The sequence below is a fragment of the Punctularia strigosozonata genome, assembly GCF_000264995.1.
Source record: "Punctularia strigosozonata HHB-11173 SS5 unplaced genomic scaffold PUNSTscaffold_4, whole genome shotgun sequence".
In the NCBI taxonomy this organism is placed as follows: Eukaryota; Fungi; Basidiomycota; class Agaricomycetes; order Corticiales; family Punctulariaceae; genus Punctularia; species Punctularia strigosozonata.
This window is the reverse complement of record NW_006767436.1, coordinates 2034109-2051499: the sequence shown is the minus strand read 5'-3', so window position 1 is coordinate 2051499 and position 17391 is coordinate 2034109. Positions and strand designations below refer to the sequence as shown.

General features: G+C 51.8%; 8 protein-coding genes across 8 annotated transcripts; 4 read left to right on the top strand and 4 right to left on the bottom strand.

Annotated features, from left to right (window-relative positions):
• Positions 1-271: 271 nt before the first annotated feature.
• Positions 272-941, bottom strand: PUNSTDRAFT_43667 (uncharacterized protein; the record flags this gene model as incomplete). Its single annotated transcript, XM_007382374.1, has 4 exons — positions 272-416; positions 498-639; positions 696-742; positions 832-941. 4 exons carry the CDS (start codon positions 939-941, stop codon positions 272-274), a joined length of 444 nt encoding a protein of 147 aa, XP_007382436.1.
• Positions 942-1228: 287 nt separating this feature from the next.
• PUNSTDRAFT_100815 (glycoside hydrolase family 2 protein) lies at positions 1229-5183 on the bottom strand. Its single transcript, XM_007382373.1, has 20 exons — positions 4906-5183; positions 4822-4852; positions 4648-4766; positions 4477-4596; positions 4336-4421; positions 4268-4284; positions 3883-4217; positions 3701-3833; positions 3602-3638; positions 3428-3546; positions 3331-3377; positions 3180-3273; positions 3109-3123; positions 2836-3048; positions 2704-2782; positions 2575-2649; positions 2478-2526; positions 2380-2423; positions 2215-2332; positions 1229-2162 (listed from the first exon to the last, which is right to left on the bottom strand). Exons 1-20 carry the CDS (start codon positions 5059-5061, stop codon positions 1410-1412), a joined length of 2640 nt encoding a protein of 879 aa, XP_007382435.1. The 5' UTR covers positions 5062-5183; the 3' UTR covers positions 1229-1409.
• A 355-nt stretch (positions 5184-5538) lies between these two features.
• PUNSTDRAFT_51494 (translation factor) lies at positions 5539-7867 on the bottom strand. Its single transcript, XM_007382372.1, has 5 exons — positions 6581-7867; positions 6058-6531; positions 5952-6003; positions 5796-5896; positions 5539-5727 (listed from the first exon to the last, which is right to left on the bottom strand). Exon 1 carries the CDS (start codon positions 7802-7804, stop codon positions 6596-6598), a length of 1209 nt encoding a protein of 402 aa, XP_007382434.1. The 5' UTR covers positions 7805-7867; the 3' UTR covers positions 5539-5727; positions 5796-5896; positions 5952-6003; positions 6058-6531; positions 6581-6595.
• Positions 7868-8408: 541 nt separating this feature from the next.
• Positions 8409-10055, top strand: PUNSTDRAFT_64568 (DEAD-domain-containing protein; the record flags this gene model as incomplete). The annotated part of the gene is made up of 7 exons (XM_007382371.1): positions 8409-8470; positions 8527-8646; positions 8698-8908; positions 8962-9152; positions 9205-9773; positions 9826-9914; positions 9972-10055. 7 exons carry the CDS (start codon positions 8409-8411, stop codon positions 10053-10055), a joined length of 1326 nt encoding a protein of 441 aa, XP_007382433.1.
• Positions 10056-10653: 598 nt separating this feature from the next.
• On the top strand, positions 10654-11952 carry PUNSTDRAFT_51491 (uncharacterized protein). Its single transcript, XM_007382370.1, has 4 exons — positions 10654-10771; positions 10831-11575; positions 11623-11747; positions 11806-11952. The coding sequence occupies exons 1-4, from the start codon at positions 10691-10693 to the stop codon at positions 11815-11817; spliced, it is 963 nt and encodes a 320-aa protein (XP_007382432.1). The 5' UTR covers positions 10654-10690; the 3' UTR covers positions 11818-11952.
• A 1344-nt stretch (positions 11953-13296) lies between these two features.
• On the top strand, positions 13297-14595 carry PUNSTDRAFT_119758 (Mob1/phocein). Its single transcript, XM_007382369.1, has 9 exons — positions 13297-13350; positions 13402-13489; positions 13557-13629; positions 13697-13764; positions 13823-13848; positions 13901-14034; positions 14096-14215; positions 14269-14315; positions 14372-14595. The coding sequence occupies exons 1-9, from the start codon at positions 13331-13333 to the stop codon at positions 14453-14455; spliced, it is 660 nt and encodes a 219-aa protein (XP_007382431.1). The 5' UTR covers positions 13297-13330; the 3' UTR covers positions 14456-14595.
• A 29-nt stretch (positions 14596-14624) lies between these two features.
• Positions 14625-15546, bottom strand: PUNSTDRAFT_100795 (RNA-binding domain-containing protein; the record flags this gene model as incomplete). Its single annotated transcript, XM_007382368.1, has 4 exons — positions 15307-15546; positions 14998-15244; positions 14852-14936; positions 14625-14802 (listed from the first exon to the last, which is right to left on the bottom strand). Exons 1-4 carry the CDS (start codon positions 15538-15540, stop codon positions 14625-14627), a joined length of 744 nt encoding a protein of 247 aa, XP_007382430.1. The 5' UTR covers positions 15541-15546.
• A 346-nt stretch (positions 15547-15892) lies between these two features.
• Positions 15893-17108, top strand: PUNSTDRAFT_64598 (longevity assurance proteins LAG1/LAC1; the record flags this gene model as incomplete). Its single annotated transcript, XM_007382367.1, has 4 exons — positions 15893-16327; positions 16375-16665; positions 16724-16951; positions 17010-17108. 4 exons carry the CDS (start codon positions 15893-15895, stop codon positions 17106-17108), a joined length of 1053 nt encoding a protein of 350 aa, XP_007382429.1.
• Between the last annotated feature and the right edge of the window lie 283 nt (positions 17109-17391).

Here is a 17391-nt window from a genome sequence, read left to right as displayed (position 1 = left end):
TGACTAGTATACCGTATCTTGGTAGCTTGGACTTTAACCTAATGACTGTATTTGGAACGAACGAACTTGGCGGGAAATAGAGAGCATGGATCTATCGTTTCGTCATCAAGTGTACATCCCAATAAATTCCTGGTCGTAGTCGACGCTGGGCCGCTGCGGGGTCGGATGAGCAGGTCGTTGTCCCTGAAGGACCGCAAGTAATCTGTGATCCATTTCTTGCAAGATATGGTTGAGCTCTTCGTCATCCCCCCCATCGAGTAATCTCGCTACATCAGGAAGGGCACTGTTTATGGCGACATTCGGTCTCGGTTCCGTTCCCCTCGATGAATTCCTCCGCTGCGGTTCCGCAGGCCTGAGGAACGGGGTGCGACAGGTAGGACAGGACGTATGTCCAGTCGCAATCCACCTCGAGATGTCTTTGCGACAGAAGATATGCCCGCATCTACGAGAATAACGAGTCAGGCGACAACCAATCATCGAGCAGCTGGCTCTCTTACCCTGCCTCACCCTCCACAACATTCTTCAGCCGTGTCACACCCATGTCCTGATCAGCGTACGCAGGTGATTCCATGGCCGAGGCTGTCTCTTCCTCTGCAATCACCGCAGAGAAAGGTATAAGACATATTGGGCAAGACGAATCTGTCCGGCCATTGTTAAGCGAGCAGCCTACAATTATTTCGGGTGAGGAGACTGACCAAGTTGTTCCAGCCTTCTCAACTGCGCCTCGTTCACCGCGGGTAGCCTGTCGATATATTCTTGCGTATGGCTTTCCCATAGCGGACCATGCCTCAGCACTCCTTGGGTTGTGATAGATTTCCTACTTGTACGTACGGCTCTGGACCGATCAGTTGCAACTCGCGAGCCAAAAACATCATATTCTCCATCAGCTCCGATGGTGTATGATCGCCCAGAAGGTCGTCGCTAGAAGGATTGGCAGCCATGGCGAAGATGAAGATGAGTATGAATGAGATAAGTAACGACACTCGTGCGCTACATAGCACTCATCAAGTTGCTTAAATGGCGTAGCAGTAGTGTACGCGCGTCTTAGATCCGCTGGGGGTGACGCGTCTGCTTGTTTCGGCTCCCCACTGGAAAAATGGCGGGTGCCCCACGCATTGACCACCTTCGCTTGTTTTGCCATCGCAACTGGAAAGAATGGCGGGTTCCTCGCCAGTCCACCTTCGCTTACATGTAAATTGCCCCATTTGCGATGCTGTAGTATAATATCCGTGATTCATTATAAGTAATCCGCACTGCACACGCTGCTTATTAATTTCCGGGTTGAGAGATACTTGAGCGAGCTCAGGTAACATATCTCAATGTGGCACCGTCAGGGGGCGGGGCAAACGAAGCGACGCACAATCAATATTCGTAGTGCATCACAGGCATCAGTCTAGAGTCAATGGAAACTATGCCGAACCATCACCGAGAAACCGTGCACGGACCTTCCGACCCTTGAGCCCTTTTGCCCGCACTATCTGTGGATCGTCAGGCACAAGATCGATTGCCTGGTCGCTCCATTCAACATCTTCGCCCTCTACATCAAGAATGATGCCTTTGATCGGTTTCTTGGAGCTCAGTTCAACGCTTTCGCCGTCAGTGCCCATAGTAACCTTCAGTCCCACCGAATCACGATCTGGGAACTTGATGAACTTGAACGGCTCGGGCCTGGCAATATCCAAGGCTTCAAACATCTGACATTCGCCCATAAACGGCGGAACTGACCAGTTTGAATACCGTCCGAGCACCGCACCACCTTCATCCACCAGTCGTGCCGAAACAACGATAGTTTTCGGTACCTCGCTGAGCTTCGTTCTTGTGGGCTGTCCGGACAGTTCACCCTGATATAACTCGGTCGCCTGGTTAGATGCGAGCACCACGTCCTTGCACCATTGATCCTTCCAGTCTGACTCGAGATCATAGAACGTAACCTCGAGATTTGCGCTCTTGTCCGAAAGCGTCCGGTTTGTTCCCCATACCTCCAGGACGGTCTTGATCGTGAAATTAGCGGCACTACGATCGTCCTTGTATGTCTTCTTCTCCTTGCGCGTCATGCCGACGGTGAACGGGCGCAGTTCCCTTGCTATGGCAAAATAGGCGGGCTTCGGTCGCAGGAAGTAATCGATGATCGCCCACGACGTGGTAGGCCAACAATCGTTGATCTGCGGCGTATTTCAATCAGGAGATCAAGCTTTGGGGCTAAAAGCAGCGTACCTGCCACACGAGAGCACCTGCTGTATATTCTCGGCCCTTACCTTTCCAATTCCGTCGCCACAGACGATATGCTGCAGCCAAGGTTTCGGCCTGCATCACCTGTGTGTAATAAACGTAGCTTTGAGGTAATGAGTTGGGCCGCCGATCGGGAGTAACACGTGTTACCTCTCGATGTCGAAGGCGTGCTTGAAGTTTTCCATCAAGTATAACTATATAATCTCCGGTTAGGCTGAGGGAGTGGTCACTCAACTTCCCGCACGTACCTCAAGACGACGCTCAAACCCGTCTGCTTTATTATGATTATTCATCACCCTGTCAAAAGTTAGTACACAACTCCAAATGTAGACAAAGAGCATATGCCTTGACTGCGGGTACCGCTCAGTTTTGTCTCCTCCTAGCCAGTAGTCAACTGTACGGATGTTTGGGTAGCCCTCCCTGAATACAAACTGGTTGGGGTTCTCTAGTCCAGGAAGGTGATAAAATACGCACATGCCAAACTCTGAGACGAATCTACCGGCAAGGATATCCCAATTGTGCCATGGCTCCTGGGATCCGTGCCATACGTTCCCTGCCAAATCTATCAGCAGTGTTCACCCTGGTGCTGGACCAGTTGATACTGACACTGATGAAGATCACCGAGTGTTTTATCAGTCGTTGGCTGTCCTTGGCCACTGTAAGGGGAACTACGGTGATAGAAGACATCTGAGTACTTCTCCACGACGGAGGGCAGAACTCGCTCGTAGATGTGGCGTGCGGGGAAGTTCGTCTTTCGGAAGTCCGACGTTTCATCCGAGTAGTCCAACTCAAGATGTAAAGATTCAGCGATCTGATAATCTGACCCGAGTTCGTTTTGAGACAGGAGATCATGCCAGAGTGAAATGATGAAGAGCATACCTTCGTTGTTACCAGCTATGCAACGGGACAGTGAGCTTACAGCAGAACGGTCAAGGATTACTGATACCGACCGAAGATAACCAATGACGGATGATGCCTCAATCTCTTGACATTTTGCTCGGCTTCTTTGGTCACCGATTTAAGAAAAGAGTCGTATGCCGGGTACTAGCGAAACTCATTATCATCGACGTATCTTCGCAACCCACATTGAAAATGTCTGACCTGGCCGCATCCGAACATGAAGTCTTGCCAAACTAGAATTCCCATCTCTAAACTGTGGGTGAGCATTATCCATTGATCACGGCTACATCCGCCTTACCGTCGCACAAGTCGTAGAATAGGTCAGGCTCGTATATGCCACCTCCCCATACTCGGATCATATTTTGGTTCCCATCCACGAGGAGTTTAAGCCATGCTTTGTAACGATCGGTGGTCATGCTGTCTCGCCAATAAACGTGGGCCAGATGCACGTCTGGTGAATAGCAAAACCTACGTGGTAAGGAATGAATCTGCTGGGATCCAGTTCGAGCCTATCCAGAATCATCGATTAGCCCCATAAAGAGTGGTATATCAGAAGCGCGATGCCACTAACCACCGCAGAAGACGCGTATATTGTTGATTTCAAAGAGAAACGTCAAACCCTCTTGGTCAATCAACTTCTCCTGCACTACTTGAGCGCGCCTGAACGCGATTTTCTGCGACTTGAAATCTAGCACCTTGCCAGCCTATGCACGGTTTAAGTTCAAGCAATCAATTCGGCGGAGTCAGGCGCACCTCATCTGCGATTTGCACCTCCACAGTGTAGATGGGTTGTTTCCCGTAGCCCACGGGATACCAGAGATCTACAGTCCCCGCGCTCAGAGAAAACTCCGCGCGAGCATACCCGTTCTTCACAGTGAGGTTGGATCCGCCGATCACACGATTTCCGCTGGCATCGACCAACGCGACAGATGAGGTGCAAGCCACATCATGCGACAGCGTGCAATCCACGGACAAAAATACGTCCAATGATGGGCTAACTTTGCTACGGATGTCAAGGTCGTCAATCCGAGTCTCGTACGTGTGTAGGAATATGGGGCGCCAGGGTCCAGTGGTCATGAGGACGGGTCCTACGCCGGTTGTCAATCAGGTGCATACTTGTATGTGCAAGTTCACTAACCCCAGTCCCATCCATAGCTGAATTACGCAGTCAGAATTATGAGGACGGAAAGAACTGCGGGTGCTCACTTATACTGTGCCTTGCGAACATGAAGCCGGCTGGAGTCGCCGTTCCATAGCCCTAGCTTGCCGTGCTGCTTCTCGATTTCTCTTCCCTGTCGATATGAGTGGTCAGGTCCAGTAGCTTGTTGTGCCTGTGGTTGACAATACCCGGAGGAAGGCGCTGTCAAACTCCAGCAGGAGTTCATTCGCTCCGGCCTTCAAACCACCCTTGACAGAAATTCGGTGGCTAAGGAACTGATTATCCGACTCGTGGATTTTTGATCCGTTCTGGCCGTCGTTCGTCAGGTAAGTGTCGTATTGTCACCAAATCAGTCCTACCAGATAGATCACAACAAATGTGTCTAAACCTTCGAAAACGAGGTCGGCATGAGGCGAAGCTAATTCGCCCTCAGAGACAGCGAAAGCCGTTTTGAATGACCATGACGCCTCTCCAACCCCTGTGAGAATGGGCGGTTATCGACGGTTGCAAGGGTGGACGGCGTGCACTCATACACTGAACTTCCCATTCGTTCAGTCCGATGAACTAGCACACAAGTAGTTAGCCTGGCCGAGGGGACATGGCACCGTACGACTCACCGGGTCCGGAATACGTCGCAGTGTAAGCAATTCCACATGAACCGTTGTTGGAAACTGGGAAACGGCGATCCATTCTCCGTCCTTCGTACCGAGTCCACCACCTCTCTGCGTAAAGTGCCAGCCGTCCTCGATGAGCCTTTGAACACTGCTAGCCATGATAACGACGTGTAGAAGCAGTGATCTGAGTATGATATCTTATCGAGGAGACGAGATCGTTGTGCAGGAAGAGAGCTACAGTGAAGTGGCAGATTATATCCCAATGTGTAGCCGAGATTCTTCCGGCGCTCCTGCAAGGTAGATCAATCGGTACTGAGCACGGTGGAGCATGACCTGTGACCAGTCGTATCTGCCGGCCGAGATCTGTACGCCACGGCTTATGTGAGACATATCGAAAATAGGTCGAAAATGGCATACTTAATCCCCGATGTTCAGTAGATTGGCAGGACTTGGGGCAATTGAGAGTCAGAGGGCGTCGCATCCATCGAGGCTGTTGTTGGATTAGCAAAGATCTGCAAGAATGCGATGTACTTACCCTCAAGACGACTCTTGCACGTTGCTGGACACTATGGAAGCTTAAGTCCGGGCGGGAGTTGGCATGCGCAGTTCACTCTAGTTCACTCCACGCGTAGATCAGCTGGACGCGAACGCGGCTGAACTTGGTTGTACACTTGGTTGTACATAAACGCAACACAGTCATCACTTTCGGATCTCTCGATGGCTTCCAGCACTATACAAGAACCTTTTGACCTCATCAGGCTCTCCCTGAGCGAACGTGTCTTTGTGAAGCTGAGGGGTGATCGGCAGTTGACGGGAATTCTGCATGTGCGTATATCGCTTCTCGCGGTCTTTGGCGCTCTTCTGATAATTGCAGGACCGCTAAAAACTTGCAGGCCTATGACGGTCATATGAACCTGATCATGAGTGACGTGGAGGAGACCATAATGTTGGTTGAGTCAACAGACGCAGGAGCGGCCAAGGGCACCGTCAACGTAAGTCGTATTGCGGCATTGGTCCCGGACACTCCACGACAAGACATTGTAATAGGTTGCAAAACGGAAAATGGATATGATGTTTGTCAGAGGGGATGGTGTTATCCTTGTACGTTCGCCCACCTTTCATTGCAAGCGCGCCTTACAATCCGCGTCCCATCAGGTCTCGCCTCCGTCGCGGACATGAGTCTTGATTCATGAACGCCTTCTGTCTATTACCCATCTGTTGCTTGCAAACGTCAACTCTTCCCTGCCAAGGACGGCCTATCCACCGAGATACGAAACGCGCCATCATAACACCAGGTTTCTCGAATGGTATATACATGATGGTATGGACTGAGCTACCGAACTTACTCTGGGGAAATGCGGTTGTACGGCTCTCGCGGCACATGGCAATATAACAAGGATATACTGATCTCCTGGCTGGTGCTCACGCGAAACCGACGCGCCAAAATGCTGAGCCATTAAGACTGGCATCGGATGGTATGGCTGGCCCGAAGTCGGAACACGATGCGAAGTGGAAGAAACGCCGTGCTCATCAGAGGTGCACACGCGGCTCCCATCGGGGCCCATGAATGGCTGTACATAACTCCTGGTCTCTTCAATGCATGAAGATGCAAACCGTGAGCAGCTTCGCCTAGGGAAGACTTCAACGTTTGTCGTACACACGGTGGAGATGGACTCACTACGTTCAATAAAGACTACGATAGGCAGACGACGGAGCTGGCGGCTTTTCTGATACGATTCATGATCGCCAGACCCTCCCGTTCCTCGTTAAGCGCTTCAACGACGATGAAATCTACTCCTTCCTTGTCCAAGGTCAAGAGGCCATCGAACAGCCGGTGAGCCGAGACGGCCGGCTTAGATAAAGGACCAAGGGGGTAATATCGCCACCGTATCGCATCCTCGTGCATTAGCCGCTGCGCTAGAGGCGAGTCCTCCGGTGCCAACAAGCCGACGTAAGGCGTTTTATGGGCACTGCTTGCCTGGGATGTGATCGAGGAGAGGAAGGTATCGACCGCTACCGTGGTAGCATCCGCCGGATGGGGCTTGGCCGAAACGAGCGTCACGCCCACGGAAGGGGAGTAGTGCCTGTACTTCATTCCGGGCGTAGTCGGGGCTTGTTCTATAGCCTCGTCACTGAAATCACGTTTGTGGACTAGGACCTGCGGAACGGGATCGCTGACGGGCAGTCCTTCTCGAACCGCGTTCTCGATGTCCTCAACAGTGACACCGCCTGGTCGCAAAACACGGATCGCGCCATCTTCATGCAGACCGTCGACGACAGTGCTCTCGAGACCGATGTCACACGGTCCACCATCCAGGATAATATCCACTTTACCGTTCAGGTCCCGATAAACATGTTCCGCGCGCGTGGGGCTGGGTTTACCGGAGGAGTTCGCGCTGGGGGCTGCCAGCGGTGCATCAGCGATGGCAATGAGCGACCTAGCAACAGGATGCGATGGCATGCGGATGGCGACCGTGGGTTGACCGGCCGTGATGATTGACGGTACTTTCGAAGGGTCGGAGGGGAATAACAGAGTGAGCGGCCCGGGCCAGAATCGTTTGATCATAATTTCGTAGGTCTTCGGCAGGTTGTATTGTGGAGGAAGTAGACGTTGCAGCATAGAAAGAGAAGATATGTGGACGATCAAGGGGTTGTCTGCAGGTCGACCCTTCGTAGAGTATATCTTCGATGCAGCATCTGCATCAAGGGCAAGAGCCCCAAGACCGTAAACGGTCTCTGTAGGAAAGACAACACATTCCCTTTGTTCGACTAGATGGCGCGACGCAAGCGTCAATGCCTCCAAGGTATCCGGGGAAGAGACGGTCGGTTGTTCAGCCTCGGGGGGGAAAGAGATGGCAGAACAATCGCAAACTTTGATCGTCGTTTGAAAACCGAGCGGCATGGTGAATGGCCTATGGTTGAGTCTAGAAGAGAAGATGCCCATCGAAAACAGTTTCAAGAAACGGGAGGCGTTCATACATCGGTGAAGGTGGAGAATGCGTCGATGCGATCACGACACCAAAACGGAGCAGAAAGGAAAATTTGTCGCTTTCCGCCAGCCTCTTCTTCACGAATTCCAGTACTGCAACATTTCAGTACCGGTAGGATTCATGGCTTCTCTTCAGCGACCTTCAAAGCGTACAAGTCCCACTCTCGACGATTTATCACGAATGCAAGACGATCCTCAAAGGAAACGACCCCGGCTATCGAGCGAGGACATCTCCGACTTCGATTCTGGCTCGCATTCTACGCGAGGCTCAGTCTCGGACGGGGCAGAACAGCACCAGTGTTCTTCCGATGACGAGGAGCTGGATGCTCCCTACGCACGCAGCACTACATCAGCACAGAGACAATCTCTGCAACACGACGATGCCGCCAATTCTCGCCTGAGGATGAAGCAGACGACAGAATCAACCGTACTTCCAGTGGAGAAGACGTTGGATTCTGTTGCTGTTACATGGACATCTATGGGCGTATCTTCTCGGCTCCAGGCCGCGCTTTTCAGTATGTCCATACGACACCCGACGGAAATTCAGGCGGCATGCATACCCCCACTCCTGCAAGGCGAGTTCAACGAATCATGTCGAATCTCTCGCGCAGCTGATCTCCAATACCGCAAGGCAGGGATTGCATAGGGAACGCGAAGACGGGTTCAGGAAAAACGATAGCATTTGCCTTGCCCATTTTGCATCGACTTTCCATGGATCCCTACGGTATATTTGCGCTGGTACTCACACCCACGAGGTAAACGATGTTGTAATTGTGACAGATCGGTCGACTAATCGGTTCGTTCAGGGAATTGGCATTCCAGATTGCCGAGCAGTTCGCCGTGCTTGGAGGAGCCATCAATGTCAGGACGGCAGTCGTGGTCGGCGGGATGGATATGATGGCCCAAGCAATCGAATTGCGCAATCGCCCTCACGTCGTTGTCGCAACACCCGGACGCATGGTCGACCACCTCCGGAGCGGCAGCGGTGAATGGGACCTGTCGAGAGTCAAGTTTCTGGTAATCCGTGTGCGAGCATTGCGCTAGGCATCGCTGAAGAGCCACGTATATAGATCCTTGACGAAGCCGATCGACTGCTCACGCCAACCTTCGCCCCTGAGCTGGAACATTTATTCGAGGCGTTACCGACGGATCGCCAAACTTGTCTGTTCACTGCCACCTGGACACCCGCTGTGGAACAGCTTGCCTTAGCTCAGACTAAACCAGGGAAACAGAAGCTGTTTGTCCATCGCATGACTTCAAGGTTCGCGTTCCATATGCTTCGTGCTCCTGCGGATCTGAATAACCCTTTTCAGCGTGGAGACCGTAGAGACTTTGAAGCAGTACTACCTGCTCGTGCCGTCTCATATCCGTGAAGCGTATCTGTTCCATCTGCTATCGCACCCCCCGGAAAGCATCATACATCTTCGCCGCTCCCCACCTGAGCCCGTCAAACATCGTCGCGGCCCTGCGAAGAAGCAAGGCAAGCGACCCACGCCCAGAGATGAGGATGCGCCCGAGCAACCCCCGCCAACCATCATATTTTGCAATCGCCCGCGAACCGCGGCTTATCTCACCAACATGCTGAAAGAACTAGGGATCAGGAGCACAGCTCTGCATTCACGACTCACTCAACGCGAGAGACTGTCTTCTTTATCGCTCTTCCGATCGTCTGTTGTGCCGGTGTTGGTGTCGACAGATGTCGGGGCAAGAGGATTGGATATCGAAGACGTTGCAATGGTCGTGAACTGGGATATGCCTCAAGAGCCCGAGGAGTACACGCATCGCGTCGGTCGTACCGCCCGTGCCGGTAGAGCCGGTCTTGCGGTCAGTTTTGTCACAGAACGCGACGAAGAGCGGATCATGAAGATCGAGGACCGTATCAGTGAGTAGACCTGAATCACCTCTCAAAGCAGGATTATAACTTGGGAGAACAGGAACCAAACTTGAAGAAATGGAACTGCCTGAAGACAAGGTGCTGGAAGGTTTGAACTCGGTCTCAACCGCGAAGCGACTTGCCAACATGGTGCGTGTCAACGTTCGAAAGCATCCTAGACCGATACCAAGTAATAATGCACCTCAGGAACTACATGACACTGGCTTCGGCAAGCGCGAGGCGGTCCATATGGCGAAAAAGAAGGCCCGGCAGGCCCATGACGACATGTAGCGCAGCTATAATAAATCCGTCATGATCGATAAGTCTGTGTTTCGGTATTCTTGTCTTCGATGTGGAGAGATGTCCGGGACGCTGGCGAACCCGCGTCTTGTCTCAGTCCGACGGCTGCTAAGTATACCATGAGATCGTGCCATGCTTCCGACAGCCTGAACGGAGTCGCGATCTTGTCGTGATCTGCAGGACAATGTATGGACGGTTGCAGGACACATACGGTGGATAGGACGCGTCTGCGTAGATTCCATGCTATTCGAGGTATGGAAGGCGACGTTCGAGGACACCCCCGTTCGTCACTGGAAGAGACGAGGAACGCAAAGCCGGCGGAGCTGAGTTGAACTTCGCGCGGAATAGGGGCTTTGGGACCTAATTGGGGCATGTTCCGAAGTTCGGTTGGCCACAGGACACGCTCCGGGAAGACGGCGCTGTTCTCCAACGACCTCTTCAACTACCGTCCCCGTCTGTAGCCTCCGTAAGTCGCTCTCACTCTCTCCATCGCTACCGCCGCTCACGCTGTTGCCATCCAAATTGTCTCCGCCGCGCCTCCCGTTCAACCAACGTTCAGCGCTCCGATGGCGCAGCCAGAATGGGATGTCGATTATATCCTACAAAACATCGCCTCGCCGGGCGACATGACTGAGGATAACGTTGTCAAACCGCTATCCGAACTTCAGCCCGCTGGTGGTCATGAATTCTCCTCGTTGACGCCACCGGTGAGTACATGCCTTCGGCGTTGAACGCAGCCACCTTCTGAACCAAGTTCCTGTACCAGACCTCAAGCGCCGGATCACCGGATTCGTGCCCCACTCCCAGGGCCGACGTCGTCTCCGTCTCGACCACCTTCTTTCCTGGCTCAACCATCGAGCCCACGCAGCCAGACAGCATTATCGTCTCTGCAGACTCCGTATTTTTCTATGGTCATTCCCATGTCCTCGCTAAATCCACCAATCGCTTTGACTCACTCCTACCCGACTCACCGGCGGAAGGGGTGGCCATGGAGCACCTACCCATCCTTTCTCTGCCGGAGCCCTCGGAGGTCGTCAACGTCCTCCTACATGCTATTTACAACATGCCGTGTGCACATTACTCGCCCTCGTTTGAGACCGTATCAGCCGTTGTGGACATCCTCCCAAAATACGGACTCGACGTCAAAACTCTCTGTGCCTCCGGCTTCTCTCTCTTTAATCTCCTCGTCACGTACGCACCCATCAGGCCGATGGACGTGTACTGCCTCGCCGGCTATCACGATCTACTAGACTTGGCTATTGCTACCTCTCCGTACCTCCTTTCCTTCCCTTTACCTACCATTACCGATGAAATGGCGGAGAAGATGGGTGCACGATATCTGAAGCGGCTGTTCTTCATGCATCTCGGACGTGCAGATGCACTGAAGCGGCTGCTCCTCCAGCCCCCTGTAGCGCATGTGCCCAGTCCCATCTGCGATATCGCGGACCAGAGAAGATTGACACGTGCGTGGGCACTGGCAAGCGCGTATATCGCATGGGATGCTCGGCCAAGTAAGCCGTAAACCACACACATGTCATCATCGATTAATCGCTTGCAGATCTTACAGGTGCCGAGATACAGACGTCTTTGACACCGCTAGCGGATGGTCTGGAATGCGCGCAATGCAAGCTTTCTCTGCGAGAACGCATCTCAACGCTCATTGCACAGTGGTCCGCGGTGAAGGTGAGCTTTCAGGGTTCGTTGTTTAAAACAAGCTCTATCTTACCTTGGCTTCTTGCAGTCCACCATATAATCCGACACCGCGAATTCACCACTCGCTTCAAGTCTGTTTCATCGAAAATCCTCGCAGTATCATAGCGTCAATCACGAGCACGCCGCATTCCTTACCTTTGCATAGGCCCAGACGGGCCTCGCCTCGTCTCTCAAAGCCATCCGCGGACATATTCTGTACAAGTTTTGCAATCATTGTACATCATATTCTCCTTCGTGACCCCCTCCACGCTCCTCCCCGTCCGTTACCGTATATCAGGCCCATGTGCATTCCCCTCGAAGAGCATCCTGGTGCGCGTATGATGCCCAGTTATGTACTTATGTAAATTATAGCTAGCTATCATCACCAGGGCTGACCGCCAGCTGACGGTTCAAGAGGGATCGGTCTGTAAATGCGGCAGTTTTGCAATATCATTTCGCATATTTGGGGACCTGGCCATGCTCGACGTAAGCGTGTACACCGTTTATCGCGAATATCGGCGGCAGCGTTAAAATATATGTACTCTCCTCCGAGCACCATTTTGACTTCGCACATCCTGCGGGGTCCAACCCACCTGTTGTTGCACGAATTTGATCAACGGCATATACGCGGCTAGCACACACGTCAGACGTTCGAGACAGACGCGGAGAGCATCCGAGTTACAAAGGATAAGGCTGTTAAGACCAAGTTTGCCAGGACGCAGCATATGATCGATATGAGCGCCGAAGAATAGGACGCGATCCTTGGCTTGGGAGCATGGTCCGGACCTTGACCTTGTTTTAGACGAGGCTAGCACGATGCTAGCTAGCCATGTGTTCGAACACAGCGCTCTCCTGTTCTATTTCAATGCGAGATTATTTTCGTGAAAAGTTTCACCGAACAGGCAAAATCACGTCCGCGGTGTGCCATATGTGGGCCAGTGTAAGTATACGATGTGATGTTTTAAGCGATTGCAACGCCGACGGTCGTCCTAGAGCCTTGACCGGGGCCTCAGATCCTGCTGGAAAGCCCATCTGTGAGGGAAAATCGGTCACAGTGTTTTCCGACGTCGAGGAGCAGGCAGGAAGAGTCTTCCTACACGGTTTATACGACTTGCGGTGGGCGTATTGACACTGCTGCATGATGACCCGTTCTTGTGACTGAATTATGATCCTCGAAGGCGAGTATGAGAAGGCAGGACGGCCATGAGCTTGACGTATCCATTTCGCATCGTTTTACTACGGTCGCACGTTCTGAAGAGGAACGCCAGCCTCATGCCGTCGTTTCTGGAAACCTGTACATCGGTCGAAATCTAGGCTTGGCCAAACCGCGGATAAGAGGTCCTCCTAAGGCATCAGGCTGAGCAGCAAAAACCGACATCGTGCTGGACATATTGCAACCATGACTGAAAGCTAGGAGACGCGATGGTGAAACGCACCGTAAGTGAGCAGCGATGTAGCGGGGGGAGGCGAAAGCTGTCGGTTCCTCCATATAAGATCAAGCGCCCTACGTTCGAATCTCAGACAACACCGGTCATCTCGAGTAATCGCGCCTCAGCCGCCTGCGCATCGCCGTGATGTCTGCATTCTTTGGACTGTATGTGACACACTGGTTGCTGTACAATAGGCAAGCATAACCATTGCATAGAGGCAAGACTCGCACGTTTAAACCCCGGAAGGATGTCCCGGAAGGCACCAAGCAATATCAACTACGCAAGTATGCCGAGGCGACGCTGGTGAGCGTCGCAGCCAGGCTGCACTCAAGCCAAAACCTGACTACATATAACCTTGAATACCTACTAGGGATCTGGGAACTTACGATTGGCTGTGAAACTCCCGGAAGGGGAGGACGAGAACGAGTGGCTCGCAGTGCATGGTGAACAAATCCGTTACACTACATGCACCAACATGGAATCATGCCTATACTCTTCTCTGATATTTAGCTGTTGACTTCTTCAATCATCTGAACATGCTTTACGGAACTGTCACCGAGTTTTGCACGCCACAGGAGGTGAGGTCGTTCATATACGTTGCTGCCGCATGATTCTAATCCAGGTCCTACCTTATAGTGCCCTATCATGTCTGCTGGCCCAAGGCATGCTACCGAAGTGATCCTCCATGCTCTTTCTCATCATCATGGCGCATAGATACGAATATCTCTGGGAGGATGGTCAAAAGTACAAGCGACCGACGAAGCTGCCTGCACCGGAATATGTCGACGCGCTCATGAACTGGACGCAAGGCCTGCTCGATGATCCGGTGATGTTTCCGAACAAGATCGGTCAGTATGACTCTATTGTTATCCCCAGTGCTGATATCCATCTACGTCTTTCGGAGAGTAGGTGTGCCCTTCCCGAAAGCATTTCGAGACACGATTCGGACCATCTTTAGGCGACTGTTTCGCGTTTACGCACATCTATACAGTAACCATTTCGATCATGTCTGCGCCTTGGGTATCGAAGGTATGCTTGTTGCGTATTTCGTCGCGCCATAGAGTTTACGGACGAGTCGGCAGCGCATCTGAACACGAGCTACCGCCATTTCTTTTTGTTTATCAACGAGGTAAGTGACAGAAAAGCTGTTTCAGTCAACGTACTGACGAGTATTCACGGACATAGTTTGACTTAGTAGATAAGAAGGAACTGGCACCACTCGAAGAGTTGAATGATGCTATACTTGCAGAGGACAACAGGTCACGGTAGCGTCTACTACTTGATAGACCTCGTATATCTTGTGTCAGTCGTGTCGCCTTCGCAATTGTTGTGATAATCTGTACTGCTGTCATTCAATGTACCTTCGCCACGGTCCGCACAACGACGAGACTACAGTCAAGATATTCAACCACCAATAATCCAATGGATATTAATACAATCATATATATACAACGGTCATAGGCCAGTTTTTTTTAAGGTTGAAGCCGTGCAAGGCATCTTTCGCCACCATCGCCAACTGCGGTGACTCAAACACCACGTATGCCATTTTAATGGCCTGACCAGTGGCATCAGGAGTAGCGGTTGGCGATACCTGCACAGATAAGAACCCTTGATATCTTGGGAACACCTTCAGGAACAATCGAGACATAAAGCAGCCAAGCTCACTGTTGGAACAAAACGGACAACATGTCTTCTGTCACTTCTTGAGGAAGATTTGAGGCCATTAACCGCGCAGACGGCTGGACTTCACCTGAGGGGGGGTCTGTATTCTCTCTTGATTACCATGATTCATCACCAATGATTCAACATACTTTGTTGCTGGTGTTGCTGTTTCGGTGGTGCGTCATCGTCGTCTTCAATCTCCATCTCTTCATCGTCGCTACCATCGTCTTGTTTCTCCTTCTTCACCGGTCGAATATTTTCGGAGTCGTCCTCGCGGCCTCGTTTCTCCGACGCAGAGAACACGCCTTGAGGGGCGTGCGCAGGATTGGGAGGAACGAAGTTCGGATCCTCCTTCTTCAGCGTTGCGTACGATTTCGTCTTGGCGTATTGGATACGCTGCCCGTCCGAAGAGTTCAGTGTCACTCGTGCTTGTATATTCTTGATTCGGAAAGGCGCACGAGAGGTTTATCGTAAAAGACCATGCCCTCGCACGCGCGCAAGGCCGAAGTAGCTCCGGCAAGCTCACTGAACACCAGAAATGCTTGCCCACGCATCTTGGGGGTCTTGGACGCAATAACATCGATGACTTTGCCATACGTTGTGAAGAGTGCATATAGTTGAGCACGAAGTTCCTCCTTGTTGACCTTGTCGTTGAGATTGTTTACATACAGCGTTGTATTGGGTTGTGCCATGCTCGTGAACGTGTGCGATATTCGCAAGACGAGAGTCAAGAGTGAGAGCAAAAGACGCACGTGGTCGTAAGCAGTCGGCGTTTCCCCATCTTTTCGGTTCGGTTATTAGCTGCAGTCGTGCCATCTCTGCGGTCAATTGCCAGCTGTCTCCTCTCGCTTCACGACCGTCTGTCTTCAGTCCCTACGTGTCCAGGAAAACGTTCGACGCGTACGACACGTCCCGGTCAGCAATTCAACTCGTTAGATATCTCACACCGTACTAATTTGTATCATTTCCATCTCAAGAGCTAAGCTCAACTCCCCGAACCCTGCCGATATATGATCCATTGCCCTAAACCCGGGCAGCACTCAGATGAACAATACATGGGCCCGTGAATGGCTCCCTTCATTCGTCGTGCCGTTCGTTTCGCTTTCGTATCCCACAGACACCCCCTCTCAGCCGGACTCCTTCCCAAACTCAACCTATTACAATGATGGTTTGCTGGATGCCTGTTTTGTGGTTACATGCATAGCCGTCTTCGCAATATTGCGGGACATTACTCGGCTTTGGTTCGCAGAGCCCTTTGCTAGGTGGCATCTGACGAGGCAACTGAGGAAGTCGAAGACGAGAAAAAATTCGGTGAACGGCAAGGGAGGACTCGAGACACCGCCCAAAGGAGAGAAGACACCACTGTTACCGCCCAACATCACGAAGGCTGAAGAACGGATTTTGCAACGCAATGTGCAACGTTTTGCTGAACAATCCTGGTCCGTGGTGTATTACACTGTGCAATGGGGCTTCGGATTGGTCGGTGCTTCTTCCCGTTGGTGTGCATATTGCTGACACCCGTTCAGTATGTTAATCATAACCTACCCACTTCAATATTCGATATGAAGTACCTTTGGATCAATTACCCCCATATACCACTGGCTGGACCCGTCAAATTTTATTATCTAACGCAAACAGCGTTCTATACGCACCAAATCTTGATCCTCAACGCCGAGGCTCGCCGAAAGGACCATTGGCAGATGATGCTGCATCATGTCATCACTGTCCCGCTCATGGTTGTCAGCTACTCGTATTATTGGACTCGCGTTGGCTGCCTTATCATGGTACTCATGGATTGGTGTGATATCTGGCTTCCGGTGAGTCTCTCGAGCTCGCGAACGGTCGAACGCCAATAACCTAGTACTGTTTATTCAGGCAGCGAAAATGCTGAAATATCTGTCGTTCTCCACACTTTGTGACGCGGCTTTCACGTTTTTCATGCTATCTTGGCTTGTTACCCGCCATATCATCTTCGTCATGGTCATCAACTCGGCAATATACGACTCGAAGGCGATACTTCCTTATGGCTGGGACCCGGCGAGGGGGTATTATTTCACGAGGGGAGTCTACATAGCATGCGTCGGCATGCTGGTCGCCCTTCAGGTATGTCTCACACAGTAATCACATTGCCCATTACTCATACTCTACCCATACTCTGTAGCTTATCCAGATTGTCTGGTTCTGGATGATATGTCGCGTCGCGTATAAGGTGATCAGTGGCCAAGGAGCCGAGGATACGAGAAGTGATGACGAGATGTAAGTTGTGGATCCTGGCTGTCGGGACTGCGAGTTTACATGGCCTGGCAGGGACACTGAGGAAGAAGCCGAGAAAAAGGAACAATGAACGTCCTTAAGCTCGAGTATGGTGTAACGATATGCTCAGGATGGCGGACGTTAGTAGATGGCTAAAGTGATCTTACTTACCTTGCTATAATGGGATCTGTGGCGTCATCTGCAACTTAGAGTCAGAGGCAGTGAATCATTTGCACGTGATCCTTTGCCGTTACAGCGATAGTGACGCCCGCAACTCGAGCGCAGCCCCG

Coding starts and splice junctions, on each gene's coding strand:
- PUNSTDRAFT_100815 (XM_007382373.1), bottom strand. CDS start 5,061: ATGGCTAGCAGTGTTCAAAGGCTCATCGAGGACGGCTGGCACTTTACG. Junction 4,597..4,647: donor CATTTGTTGTGATCTATCTG/GTAGGACTGATT, acceptor AACGACGGCCAG/AACGGATCAAAAATCCACGA. Junction 2,163..2,214: donor CAGGTGCTCTCGTGTGGCAG/GTACGCTGCTTT, acceptor AATACGCCGCAG/ATCAACGATTGTTGGCCTAC.
- PUNSTDRAFT_51494 (XM_007382372.1), bottom strand. CDS start 7,804: ATGCCGCTCGGTTTTCAAACGACGATCAAAGTTTGCGATTGTTCTGCC.
- PUNSTDRAFT_51491 (XM_007382370.1), top strand. CDS start 10,691: ATGACTGAGGATAACGTTGTCAAACCGCTATCCGAACTTCAGCCCGCT. Junction 10,772..10,830: donor TCTCCTCGTTGACGCCACCG/GTGAGTACATGC, acceptor TTCCTGTACCAG/ACCTCAAGCGCCGGATCACC. Junction 11,576..11,622: donor CGCATGGGATGCTCGGCCAA/GTAAGCCGTAAA, acceptor AATCGCTTGCAG/ATCTTACAGGTGCCGAGATA.
- PUNSTDRAFT_119758 (XM_007382369.1), top strand. CDS start 13,331: ATGTCTGCATTCTTTGGACT. Junction 14,035..14,095: donor GATGTTTCCGAACAAGATCG/GTCAGTATGACT, acceptor TTCGGAGAGTAG/GTGTGCCCTTCCCGAAAGCA. Junction 14,216..14,268: donor CTGCGCCTTGGGTATCGAAG/GTATGCTTGTTG, acceptor ACGAGTCGGCAG/CGCATCTGAACACGAGCTAC.